General features: G+C 31.4%; 1 protein-coding gene across 2 annotated transcripts in view; it reads right to left on the bottom strand.

Moving 5' to 3' along the window:
- Nucleotides 1-386: 386 nt before the first annotated feature.
- Nucleotides 387-14,802, bottom strand: part of LOC112685694 — a 74,866-nt gene continuing 60,450 nt past the window's right edge. Inside the window, exons 8-12 of one of the 2 annotated variants that reach the window (XM_025557636.1) lie at nt 13,337-13,522; nt 9,718-10,147; nt 9,444-9,659; nt 9,252-9,373; nt 387-1,875 (exon numbers count right to left, since the gene is read on the bottom strand). In XM_025557636.1, the coding sequence (XP_025413421.1) occupies nt 1,866-1,875; nt 9,252-9,373; nt 9,444-9,659; nt 9,718-10,147; nt 13,337-13,522 (964 nt within the window). In that variant the 3' untranslated portion in view covers nt 387-1,865. Of the gene's footprint in view, nt 7,298-9,251; nt 9,374-9,443; nt 9,660-9,717; nt 10,148-13,336; nt 13,523-14,802 lie in introns of both variants that reach the window. The other variant, XM_025557635.1, reaches the window with a different exon arrangement.

Below are 14,802 nucleotides of genomic sequence, written 5' to 3' on the forward strand. Positions count from 1 at the left end.
ATCTGGTACTAAAGGATACTAGGAAAGGAAAGTTGTTCAACTAAAATTCATTTTACGAGCAAGGCATGAATTATATGTATTTATAAAATTTTTTTTTTTTGGTGGAACAATTGTTTTTTGTTGATGTACATCATATTACACACTATAGAATAATATCAAAGTAGATATTTACAATTTAGTTTTTCCACATACATGTAAAAATTAGGTTGGTAAAGTAATAACAAATTGAAGATTTACAAGTACAAAATTCCTAAACTCAATGATTAACTTCGATTTAATCTAGTATATTATAATAATTATGGATTATGAAAAATATCGATTATTTAAGTGATTAGTTAACAAGTGAATACACAAATAAGTCTATATATACACAATACACGTTGAAATATCTTAATTTCAATGACTATAATCGTACATCGTTTATTTTATACAATTTATTACATAATGTTTTAAAAGTAAACATTAACAAAAAACTAAAATAATAATTTATTTAATATAACAAATAACGAGTTTATATACACGCGATCTACTACCCGGCGGTGTATTTATATATGCATTAGATTTTTAAACTACATAAATCGAATGTAATAATGTACGTAACCAAGAGGGTTTAAAACTATTATTGTAAAATTTTAATGTAAGAAATTTAAATATTGTAAATTATATTATATTATAATATAACAATTATATTGTTAATATCTTAACAAATTAATTAATGAATTCATAATTCAACAAGAAACAACACGAATCACTAACCTGCTACGATATTACAAACAATGCATATTTTATATAATAGAACAGTACCACACGGTTATATTATACTTAATAACAATTCGTTATGAAAATAGAATTTACTGCTACGTAAATAAGTGTTGGCATCCGCCGATACGTAGGTATAACACATTAATTTGAATATAATGTAATAGATTATTTGAAATATTCAAACGAAACAATAATATATAATGTTATTGAATAGCGATATGTTCAATATCGATATCGATTGCACTATGATCTAGTCAGGTAAATATATATATATATATATAATAAAGTGTCTATATGTTTATAATAATGATAATATAATTAGTTAAATTGTTTTATATATAATGAATAACAAAAATATATAATATGTACCAGCTAAGTATTATATTATTACCAGTATAACACAGTTTTTGTCCACGAGTAAAAGGTACACAGTATCATTATTACCTGGAAGCACTCTGGATTTTACTCATTTTTCTCGAAATATTTTAACGGTGTAAAATTCGAGAAAAAAAAAACAACAAATAACAATAATAATAATAGTAATGGTAATAAATAGATAAATAGGCATTGACTAAGTATCAATGAAATAGGTAACCGGCAAACGGGGGCAGTTTTAACGGAATTAAAATGTTGTGCATAATAAATGTTAAGCCGCAACCCGTTGGGCGTATAATATTCAGAACCACGTGCAATGTTACCGTTTAAATCGGCGCCTCGTCGTAATTAATATTGTACAACGCGGGCACGGTTTCGCAATTAAACGCCGCGGGTACCCCGAACGACACGTACGCACCCCGGCCACGTCATCGGTGTTACAACGTTTTGGGTGGCGTTTCCCGTCGCTGCCACCGATTCCGAAAACGAACGGTAAAACGATTTACATTGCTGTATCGTCCCGAAGGCGTAAAACCGACGATGCGAATCGGTCGTATTCGCACTTTCGCGCGGACGAACGAAAACAACTGTTTTACTGTGCGTCAATGACTTTCGGGACTCAGCGCACTCACGTTTTCCAAACCACGGGTGTCGAATATTATGTAGCATTCCGTTGTTTTCTAAAAATGAAATTCAGGCCTAAGAATAGCGTTTTTCAGTGGTTTTTTTCAACACTTCCTGGAAATATCATGAAAGACACATTTAGGCACAACAAATTTTGGTCTAATCATTTTAATTTAATGAATAAACTACAAACGGAAACTGTCAAGATTGTAAATTCACGTGCATCTTTCTGTATTGCTTTATATGGTTTAGATATTTTAATTTTAAATTATTTTAAGTATATTTTTGAATAGCGTTTTTAATGTTTTCATAGTATTTGAGAACCATTAATATATATGTAAGAATTAGCTCATAATCTCAACGTTCTAGCCGTAATATTTAACACAAAATAATTTCTTTGTTTACCCTGATTTTCAACTACTTAATCGACAAATATTATGTTAACAAGCTAATAAAAACAAAACTACGTACATACGTAATAATAATACGTATATAGTATCGAAAAACGATTATAATTAAAGTCTACGTTTCAAGTCTAACGATTTACATATATTTCTTGGACTTAATAGTAATGTGTATACATACACACATATATATATATAAAACAATAACAATAAAAAGGGTAAGAATTTTTATTACGATAGTCGTCAGTAAAGGTCTGTATTTTAAAAATAATCATAACACGCTATGATTCTTATTGGTGATAAGGTATTGTTGCTCTAAATTAAATGCAACGAAACAAAATCTAAATTTCAACATTGCGCACTAAATTATTTTTGACTTATTTATCCCTTTAAAATAATTTTTTATCGGACTTCGACAATTGATCGATGTAAAAATTTCTAGCTATCCTCCTCCCTAACTGATAAAAAATATTCAATATCATTTTTGAAAAAATAATAAGTACGTATATTATATCATACTCTTTTAGAGGTACTAACTTATTGGCTTTTGTGTTAATAAATATTTACTATAACATTATATACTCGTACATCTTCAATAATTTTAATAAGTGTAACACCTCTAACTAAACTTTCGATTGCAACCTAATTGTCAAACGTATCTATAACGAGCAAACGGTATATATTAAAAATCCATTGATGTACACAGAATCTGTAAACACCACGTGGTAAAAAATCAATCTATATTGTTGTATAAACTAAACGCGTCCTAAACACCGACTTGGGTTGGTTCGGGCATCGAACAAATGTTAATTAAATACGACGAAACAAAGACAAATACAGTGATTGATTTTATTGCAGCCATAAAATAAAAATTAAAATAAAAGAAATTTGTAGCACATAACAGTACACCGTTATAATTTCAAAAACTACTAGAAGAGTAAAATGAACACATTTTAAAGTAAAACTTTTTATTTTTAAGTCATGAATAATAAATTATGACTACGATAAATTTTTAGGTTTCCCATAACAATAACAATTATAATATGATAATAATAAAACTAACTTTGCCTTTGATGCACCTAAAACTATTTAACAACAAATTTATTTTAAAATTTTCTCTCGTATGAGTACGATATAATGTAAGATTCATATTAGTGACGGCATGAAACCATTTATATGTGAACTATGGAGTGTTTAACAATTATAAAATGCTAAATAAATGTATTATTTTGGAATAACGCCAAGTTATTGTAAATTTTAATAACAGGGAATTTGTTAATATATTAACCTTATGCAAATATTTCAACCACAAAAAAGAGTTGATGACACGTTTTATGATTTATTTGGTTGGATACTGTGGTGAGTCTACCTATAGGCATACAACATATTATATGTAGGATCTCATGCACTGATTTATCACAGTTTATGAAAATTGTGGCCATTATTTGGAAGATAATTATCTCAGAGGAAATTTTTTTTAATGGAAATTCGTATATAACTACAGCAGATTACACCACTATTTTAATACGAGTATCTCTAAATTTAATCAAATAAGCTGTACATTTATTAAAGTTGTTTTGAATTATTTGAATTTTTTTTTCTTAACTAAATATACATAGTTCATAATATTGATTATTATATGTTATAATATTGATAAAGGAACAAACAAAAGCATCCGAGATGTTTTTAAATCGAGAATAGGCATTTGATAAATGTATTTAATTTTAGTAGAAAAAAATGGTATTAGATTACTTTAATAGACAGTTAAATATTATATATACAATATATACCATCAACTAGACGATAGTCTGATATATATATGTAGTTTAAATAATAATATTGCCTATAATGAACAGTTTTATTAGTCTCCTGAGATCCATTACTTGTATATTCGATTTCTACCGCACTTTGAGATTCAATTTATCAGTTAATTCATAAATTAGTAAATACCTAATTTTCGCAGAGCACGCTGTATACAACCTGTTAACAAGTTAATAATAACACACATCGTTCAAAGGGAACTAATTAAGAACTTTAACGAAACAATGTATTAAAGATATATATGAGGTGTGGCAGCTATGTCTGTGATGTAACCTTAAACGTTAGTTACGAACCAAGTGCTATATTCACCATTATACTATATTAAACAAGTAGAAATAGTCGTCTAGGACATATGCTCCATGGGATATACTATTTACATAGCATAGCTATACATGATCGTTATAAACGTTTGAAGATATATCTTTCGTGTTTCTCACTTTGTTCTATTCACATATATAAATTTAGAAAACGGGTTAAATTGAAAGCAAGTGAAACCATTACACGGTTTCTGTTTTGGCGAAGACCGACACGTAACACAACGATACGCACACGCACACACACATACACACTCACACATACACATTTATATGTATAAATTATGTGTTTTGTGTATAATTCGATTCAGTGGTGTGCCCAGGGGGGAGGTTAGGGGTTATATCCTCTCCTATTGACTTTTGTTCCTTATGGGATTTACTAATTTGATTTGCTCTACCTAAAATGTATAATTTCATAAAATGTAAAATTATTATTTTATTTCTATTACGTATTATATTTACCATTTAGTATAAATCACGTCTAGTAAATTCTATATCCGTCGTTTTACGAAAATTAAGATAAACAATCAAACATATATTATGATTGTTACTGCGATAATACGAATTATAAATTAAAGTAATATTGTTATCGTTATTCTATTGACTAACCACCAAAAACTTATTATCCAAATGTTCATCAGTTTATCAATGTATTATAAAATATTATCAGCGAGGGAGTTGATACTTGTTATAAATTAATTCATATATTAATTATATTAATTTAGTGAACTCTATAAATTGTGGGCTGCAGAAATTATTAGGTATCTATTATCTACTACATATTTGAGTGCTTCACATTTGCTTATTCAAATTTTTTACTATGTTAAAACGTGACGGAACAATTGAGTTATATTTTTCCAAAAAAAAACTATTTTTGATCAAACAGTAAGTTGAATGGATTAGTCCTAATAAACATCCATCGAAATATACAGTTAAAGACTGATGATATTCTAAATTAACCGAGTGCGAAAGCAGGCGTTTAAATTTCCATCTCAGAATAATTTAATGTTTAAATATTTGTTTTTATCAATTGTTTTTCATTTTAATTAAATATTAATAAAATAATTTAACGAATAAAGTGTTTGATTGAGTACCTATAAATAAGTAGCTATACTGTTGCTACTCTTGTAGTTTTTGGTGGTATAAATTAGTTATATTAAATTAATAAAATAGTAATTTGTAAAAAATGAAAATGTACTTTTAAGTTGAAGTTACAATGATTAGGTTAATGATAAGAAAAGTCGGAAAAGTGACGTTTTGAATGTAAAGAGAACCATTTCTTTGTTCTTACTATAATTCACCAGGTTGAACTTTTATTTCCTTGCCTAGATTTAGTTCCCACTTCGCCATCAGATAAAATCCCTCCCACAGGAAATTCTTGGGCACGCCACTGATTTGACATACGTACAATAAAATCAGTCGGTTGTGAAGGCGTCTTTACATTATTGCGTCCGCGGGCAGTACGAAGGTCTAATATTCGATTACCAAGAAGGAAGGAAAATAAGCAATTTGCTTTTCCGTCGCTACAATAAGCCCGAGATCGCCTTAAGCACAAAGCTTTCCGACAGTATATAACTTCAAAACGGATCACGGATGTTTTTTTTGACGAGGATGACGTCCGCAAATAAAGGGTATGTGTGATCATCGGCGAAAGAATATTGCTAAAATGAAATTATCGAACTCGATAATGGTATCAGATAACTCTATAGTATCAGATGCGACCACAAACAAAAATAAATAATATACATTATTCAATAAAAATATTGCACACGTGTTTCGTTTTTTTGGAAGGAATTCGTCGGTGCAAATAATTTATCGCGAACGATGTGATTTGATGGAGCCGAAAAAAAAACTACGCTATATTCCTCACCGTTTCTTTCACGGATCTGTTTCACAGGAAATATAGATACCTAAAAATCATACAATTTGTATATACTGTATTTTGTACAAGAAAAAAAAAAAGAAAAGTTTCCGTCGGTGATAGGTTCCGAAATATCAAACGTATATAATGAATGAAGTACAGGGGCCGAGGAAGGATTATTTGGTTCACTCCTGGAGGAAGAGGGAAAGGGTGAAGGTTATACAATGACGTTAAACCGCAAAACGGCTTGGCCACCACCAATGTTTACCATCGAATTAATATATACTTGCGTGTACTCGCGCGGCAAACGTCTGGTGGACGTTCGATCGCGCTTCCGTCTTGCAAAACACGTAAAACATAGCAGAATCACGATTCGCAAACGCCGCGAAAACCGCAACTCGGTGTGTGCTATCGATTATGGTACGTGGTGGCGCGACGTCGTTTGCGGGGCAACGCGAGAGGATGTGCATGTATTTTAATACCGCAATTGTTTTCGAAACGCACGGACGCGGCTTTTCCCCGGCAGCGACGTCCCGGGTGGTTGGACTCGAGACGATGTCGTCGCCGACGTCGAATATAATAATAATCCGCGACCGTGACGCGGACACAGCACGTCAGGGACCCGCGCGGCTGTAGACCTGAGCCCGGCAGCCGTAACTGGGGAAGCGCAGGGCGGCGTCCGCCGAGTCGTGGGCGGCGGAAGGTCGAACGCGCGCACCCGCGGTTCCCGGGGCCATCAGACGGTGGTGACGCGGTCGTACTCGACGTAGTGCACTACGTCGTTGACCTTATGTCAGTAAACCACGTCGCACGCGGCCATCATCGCTTCCGTTTCCGTTCCCTTGGCGGACGATCCTCTAGCGCACACCGCGCCCGATCTCGCGGCGGCCGACGACGCCGACCGGAAGCGCCGGAACCACAGCACGGTCAGCCCCGACGACACGGCCACGATGACGATGGCCACGGTCAGCGCGATGCTGTACACCAGGTGCGTGTACAGCAGGTGCATGCAGTACCCGAACGACTCGTCGTAACCCGACGGGCAGTGTTCCACGCCGTCGCACCACAGCGACTCGTTGATGCATGCGTCCAGCTCTGGGCACTGGCTGTGGCAGTACGGTCCGTCCGCACGAATCCTTTTCGGACAAACACAAACGAAGGAAAACCCGTCATTATTGTGACTTTTGAAACAATGCTAGTGTACAGTTACGACACGACAGCAACGTACAGAACGTGATTGTGCAGTGATCGTTCCGATCACGTTCGCTTTAGTCAAAATAAACGGGTGATCGCGTTTACCTATAGGAACCGTTATGCATTCGCCGCAGTTAATTATTTCATTTTAACTATGAACGCAACTGAAATTTCCCCGCATTTTTTTTTTTAAACAATTTTTCCCGAATCGCCTTCCAAAAACAAATTATTTGTAAAAAAAAAATGTTTGAAAAGAAACTTTTATGCTCGCGATGGGAGAAAATAGTTCAAGGCCACGGCACATGAGCTACAAGACGAAAATCCGTCACGATTGATGTCACAGTAGGATGGTTATGATGACGCGTTGGTGGCGTTGGTTTACACTTATACACGCGCATGTGCATCATTTTCTAGCATATGCAGACACGGAAGGCAACGCAGGTCAGTCTAAAAATCTAAAAAATCTAAAAAAAATTCTGGCGCTGCCACTGGAGGTAGGCATTTTCACCAAAAATACTGAATGTATAACATCTTTTACATGGAATTCCACATGATTTTACTCCTTCAAAAAACGGGGGTACATTTATATATACGCGATAAGACATAATAAAAACGGAAATTTGAGCTGTCAGTAAACTAAAATATTTCAGCGTGTTAAAATTATGAATGATACAAAAAAAGTATGTAAAGTTTATTTATTCCACCAAAAAGATTTCTAAACCAAAAATATTCTCATAATTCATCAGATTTTTATAAAATCCGCATGAGGGCATTTACTGTTTTGTAAAGGAGTGTAAACAAATATTACGCTATATTCATAACATTCTTAATAATTTTGACTTTGTTATTCTTAAATTGTTTACGGATAAAAATATTTACAGTATAAAGTGGAGACATCTATTGTGTGTATATATACAAACAAGTACCTACTATTGAGGTAAAATATGTTTGCTAAAATAATTTTTTTATGACCGAGTCAAATGAGCCGCTTAGTCCCAATTAGAGTAGTTAATAATTCATTCGGAGCTTTGTAGTATTTTCAAGCGGTCGTATACGAAATGTTCTATTCATTGCAACTACTGCGTAAGTTGAACCTTTTATCCGTAAAGGTTTTTTTTTTGTTTCAATAAAATGGCTCAAACGATTATTCATTTTTAAATAAAGGGTTATTTTTCGAAAATAAACTTGTGAAAATAGCTAGTCTGATTTATTAGCTTATGCAAATATTGAATACATTTTATGAAACCCATTAACATGGTAATTGCTTAAACTAATACCCGTCTCCACGTATCGAATTGTTTTTCGTGTCATGACTTAAGGTTGATGTCATACATAATACATTAAAATAATATAAGTATTAGCTATAATATTATTTAAACTTGCTTTACCCTCTTATTAAATTAATGTAGATAGTAATACCAATGATTCTGTTTATATATCTTGTAATATTAAATCTTGTTTTCGTCATTATTTCTGTTAATCCCCAAACTATCTCCAAAAAAAAGTTACAGCCTTTTTCTCTGGGATCTTTTTTCCAAATGACCTTCTTTATATAATATATTATATAATCCCATGAGTCATATTTTTAAAGTAGATTTAAAGTATAACCCCTTCTACCAAAACGTTCAGCGTGGTAGGTAATCCAATTTTAGCAAATCGATCAATCCTGATAACCTATGTAAAGTCGTAAATTTTATTATGATAAAATATGATAACTCATACAGTTTAATATAAAAGTATCAGAGTTAAAGTTGAAAATTTAGATTGTTCGATCAAAGACTTACAAAGTGTTATTGATGCGTATTTAAAAAACATGGGTTTAAAAACAGGTAAATATATGATTCGACGATTTTCAAACATTTGTTATAAGTTTGTGAGGGGAAAAAAAGTAAGTACCTGGATGAAAGTTGTATCCAAGAAACGGTATACGATCCCGGGTCAATGGGTATGAATTCAATTATGATGTCACGTGAAGAATTCGACATGATTTCTCTTGTGTGCCATCCATTTGAAAATACCTGTGACAATAAAATATATACGGTGGTTACGTTTTATGGCTTTCGGCTTTTAAGATAATTTATAACAAACCTCAACTGTATAATATGGATCCGGACAGACCACTTTATGGACGGTATCGCCAGAATGCACTATGAATCTATTGTTTGTTGGACAATGTACGTGCAGAGAGTTGTTTGATACGGCATGAGACGAGTCGGGCATCGCCAATCCTGGTAGTTTTGCGTACAAATAATTGTTAGTGTACTTTTGTAGGGTGAGTATGACAAAATGAGATTCACATGTAGTCTGTAACGAAATTATTTATACTGAATGTAGAACACGTCAGCTGATATCAGTTGCTTACGTTATAGTGGGAGTGGAACGTGAAATGACCTCCCGGACCTGTTAACAGATTGCTTTTTACTTCACAGCGTTTCGGGATCACTTCTCGTCTAACGAACTGTACGGTGGCTTCAAAGTAGTGTAGCCGAAAGTCTTCTGTTGAGTTCATGTTTAGAACATCCCACACCATTGAAGCCTTTGAACCCAACGTGACGAATGTATAAGGTAAAAAGGATTTATTGGTCGAACACAAACAATGTCTGGGCACTAGCATGGTCTTTGGGCCATTTACTTCGTCCAAAATACTTAAAGACGAGCTAATATCGCCTACACATTGTAAAGTACCTCGGTCTTTGTTCAAACGGCTATAACAACTCCGATCTCCTGAGCCAATTTTAAGTATTGTGACTTTAGCCACGTCACCAGGCTGTCCCTCTAATCTGAATATGCAACTTAAAAAAAAAAAAGTTGAAAAATTTCAATAATATTGCAGTTTTCTAGTGATTATTAAGATTCTAAATAATGGTGGTGGTGGGGGGGGTGATTCAATGTTGCTTTCATTATTATTGTTTATAACTTATTGCAATAAAATGTTTAGGTAACTGCGTACAATCAAAAATAATAATGCACCAAATATTAATTTTACTACTATGTAAGTATACATATTATGTATACACACTACAATATTATTAAATAACAGACAAATGGTTTCAATAATCAAATGGTATATAATCAAGAAAACGGTTGGTTATATCTGAAAAGGGAGATTTAAGACTGATGCTGACATCCATTGAGTCAAATATAATTTTATCAATAAGGAATCATCAATCTCAATGTAGTCACTAATTAAAAGTAATTTTTCTGTAACTATTTTATGTTCAATTTTATATTTTATTTGTATGGTTAATATTTTTAGTAAATTTGAGAATTTAGTATCTAAAAATAAAAAATTGTTTATAAGGTTTTATCTTTTATTTTAATTAATTGGTTGATTATAAAAATGAAACTATAATTTTTTTCATTTTGTCTGAGGAGGGGAAGATGTATGAGATTGAAAATCTAAAAGAGACGTTGAGTAAAAAAGGTTAGGAATCACTGATTTAGAAGAACAAGTTAACGACAGTTAAAACTTGTAAATATATATGAGTTGAATAAACGAAAAACAGTTTTCTAACATTGAGATGCAAAATATATTTTTTATCAGAGTAAAAACAAAACGAATTGGTATTTTTCAATAAATGTCATTGTAAGACATAATTTATTTTTAATTAATAGTTTCCTGAAAAAATATTTACTATTTTAAATAGTCGAGCAATGTTGTTTCAATAATTTCTAGCATTTTGAAATGGATTAATCTTCGTTGGATACTTAATATTTATGATATTATAATATTTGGTTGGATAAGTGTAAAACGCATAGACGAATAAAAGTAATAAAAGCAATGAGTAATATTGAATATTTTTACTGTTCTAGTTTAGTCCTGTTAAAAAAAAAAAAAACTTTCTAGAAATTTGCATTCAATAATGGAATACAAAATAAACATTTGCGCTTTGAAGTTAAAATCCATTAGCATGAACGCAAACAATTCAAAAGTAAATATATGATTACAGTCGTTCAAACAAAAATAAAGAAAATATACATTTATTTAGGTAATGGATTCAAAATAAAAATTTAATACTTTACCACATGTGATTTTTATTATTGTTGTTGTTGTTGTTGTTTGGTTTTGTATTTCATGGTCATAAAAATACTTAAAATGTATACTTAGTGTTTAAAGGATAAATATCCAAAATGTTTGGTGTGAGTTAAAGAGTCATACAGTAAAATGTCTAATATTGATAATTCAAGCATTTAAAGCTCTTTTGTCGGATAAATCGGATAAACTAATAAATTATCGAACTCCAAACAAGGCTGTATTGTAAAATTGTATTGTTCGAATTTATCAAACAAAAGATTAAAATGATATCTATATAAATAATATATAAGTCTACCTACATGGCTCTGTCGCCTAAGCAGTGTTGTGCATTATCTAAATGATTTATCTAGATAATAGTAATTTGAAGTATCTTTTTATCCATCTTTTTAAATAAAATGGTTATTTAAGATAAATTATCTAGATAATTTTGAAAGAGATAATTTTTTTTTTTTTGTGGTCAGTGAAACGAGGAATAATAAACACTTAGTATTACCGTATGTACGTTTTAAATTTTAAATATAGATATTCTATAAACGAAGAAAAGGTATTGAATAATTATTTACACAGAAAACATATAAAAATGAATGTATTACAAATAATACCATTCAATTTTATAACGATTAACTTTTTTTTTCTATATTATCGACGACTATGCGATACCCGCTGCCCACTGTTTACGCCCGGAATTTAATATACGTATACCTAATAGCTGATATTATACTCATATAATAATAATATAATAATAATAATAATAACACAATAATTGTGTTAACACATGGACATAAAACGTCAGTCTTTGACTGGAACGTTCCATAAATAACAATGTATAAACTAAGAATAAAATAATAAATAATAATAAAGCCAACCAGTTACCACTTAATAGTGACCACGGATAAATAGTATAGTATATATAGGTCTTAAATCGTGAAGAGAATAGCAATATGGTAACAGTAATCACTAATTAGTTATTGGTAAATACATACGCTTAAATAAAATAAATATACCGATTTATATGGAATAATTTTAAAATGTGATATACTTAATCAAACTTGAGTTTCACAAATATAATTAGAATACATACATATATATATATGCTTTAAAAATTATAAATTGTCCGTCAGAGACCAGTATTAATAAAATTAATTATACTATTTTTAGTATCCTACATTCATACTTTGCTACGTTAACTTTCTATCGACCATCATTGCTATTAGTTATTTTCGACTGTTCGACGTTAGTAACTAGTTGTCCTTATTTCTCAATTTAACATGGATAAATTATTTCTCGAGAAAAGAGACGGATTCATGAAGATGATTCTGACATTTCTGATACAATAGATATCCCCGGACTTGGACAACCTGAACCATCTAAAAAAATGATTTCTAAAACGGCTGGATGTACAATTACAACTAAAGAAAATACCATCATTGAAGAAACACAAAATTATCTGTTGGACGGAAAATTTTATAAAATTGTTTCAGTCAAAGAATCAAAAATGGTTGTTTTGTGTCAACACTGCAAAAAAAAAAAAATTGTCATTCATATATTTATATCATAATAGGTTTATTGGTATAACTTTTTACAAGATTCTTTATTCATCTACAGTATGTAATCCCACAAAATTAATTAAGATTATTTTAAACCATTTAAATCATAATTAATAGTTAATTTTTTTATTCATAGAAAAATAACCATTTTACAAATATAAGTTCTGAATGATGAAACTGTTTAAATTTATGTTTTTATCTAATTTTATCTGTTTTTTATCTAGATAAATGTAGTTATCTTTTATCTATTATCCAGATAAATGTTTAAATATTTATCTATTATCTTTATCTAGATGAAATTTTAATGTATTATCCGTTATCTTATCTAGATAATATTTTGATTATCTATGTACATTGCGCTTAAGGATGTTGAATATAATTGATGTCTCGTAGCTTACCTTAAATTTCTATTGCCTCCGCGTCCATAAAAGAATACATTTTTCGGTGAACGAATGGCTATCGTACTTGATGGAGAATGCACGGGCCTTCGAAAAATCCTGGAGCACATACTTCCAGTTTCGGGCCATGAGGTTCCGTCTTGGTACAGGTCGACGAATTCATACAAAGCTTTGAACGATACCGGTCTGGTAAAAATATACGTTTGTGTAAAAAAGACCTTTAAGCTTACTTCACTATTCCCTTCTATCTAAACTCAAAACTTTTGTTTTTCATCATTTACATAGTAGAATGATCCATTTCAGTATTTACAATTTATTTTTTAAATATTTTCATAACACAGCCATTTAAATTTATCACTCTGTACTAGTAATGAGTACTATCTAAAAGTTTACAATATCGAATAGTATTTGTTAATTTATTCAAACTATGGAATATCTATTCAAATATTTTTAATATAACCGATTAGTAGTTTTTCAATAAAAATTATCGCATAGTATGATAAACTATCGAATAGTTCGGTGAAATATTCGAATAAAACTATTGAATAGTTTTATTTTTATGGAATATTCAAATACAGTATTTAAAATACCCCAATTCTTAAGGGCAACCTGGCTGCGGCAGTCGATCCTACATATGATTGCTTATTGAAGTCCACATACTAGGCAGCCAGCGATTCCAGGTTGTGACCCCCAGTAGAATTTGCACAATTGTACGGCAGCCAACAGGTTGGGCGTGGCCAAAATAAAAAACGACAATATATGCGACTGTCGCGATACATTAGTCGAAGCAACCAGACGTATTTTGCGTTTTTCATGCCTCTCTCCATACCTTTACTACGTTGTTTCTCGAAGAATCAATGCATTGACATTCTAGTATAGTTTAAAAAACGTTGTGGTTATCTCCGAATATCCTTAAAATAATTTAGAAACAAGGCCTTTCAGTGCCATTCTGAAAATAGAAGATGAATTTAATAAATTTTTGTTTTGCGTTTCTTACGAGACACAAGGTAAACAGTGACAGCCTTTTCCATGTCCATTTCGAACGATTGTACGCTATGAATGTATTTCTATGACGGATGATTAATGAATCGGCGACTGCCGTGAGTGGCTGACTGTTTATACAAATTAGCTGCTCAATGTTTTATTGGTCTAGTATGTCATTGTCCTTAGAATTACGAAGATACCACACCCGCGTGCATTGTATCCATATTATAAACATACAATATACTAAAAACCGTTTGATACGGATAAGGACCACTTGGGCTGTAGTCCAAGTCAAATTAAATAACCAAATGTATTTAAGTCTGATTCCTTCCATGGATAGATAAAAAATATATATGTAATCTACTAATAATATAATAATTAGAGCGCAGATTTATATGTATTAAAAACTAACCAAATATACGCTAAAAAAACCCTAAATATGCATAATTTTCCGAAACCAGTGCTTTACATAAATCTGCAAA

This window comes from Sipha flava, unplaced genomic scaffold (assembly GCF_003268045.1).
Source record: "Sipha flava isolate LNK unplaced genomic scaffold, YSA_version1 287_pilon_pilon, whole genome shotgun sequence".
Lineage (NCBI taxonomy): Eukaryota > Metazoa > Arthropoda > Insecta > Hemiptera > Aphididae > Sipha > Sipha flava.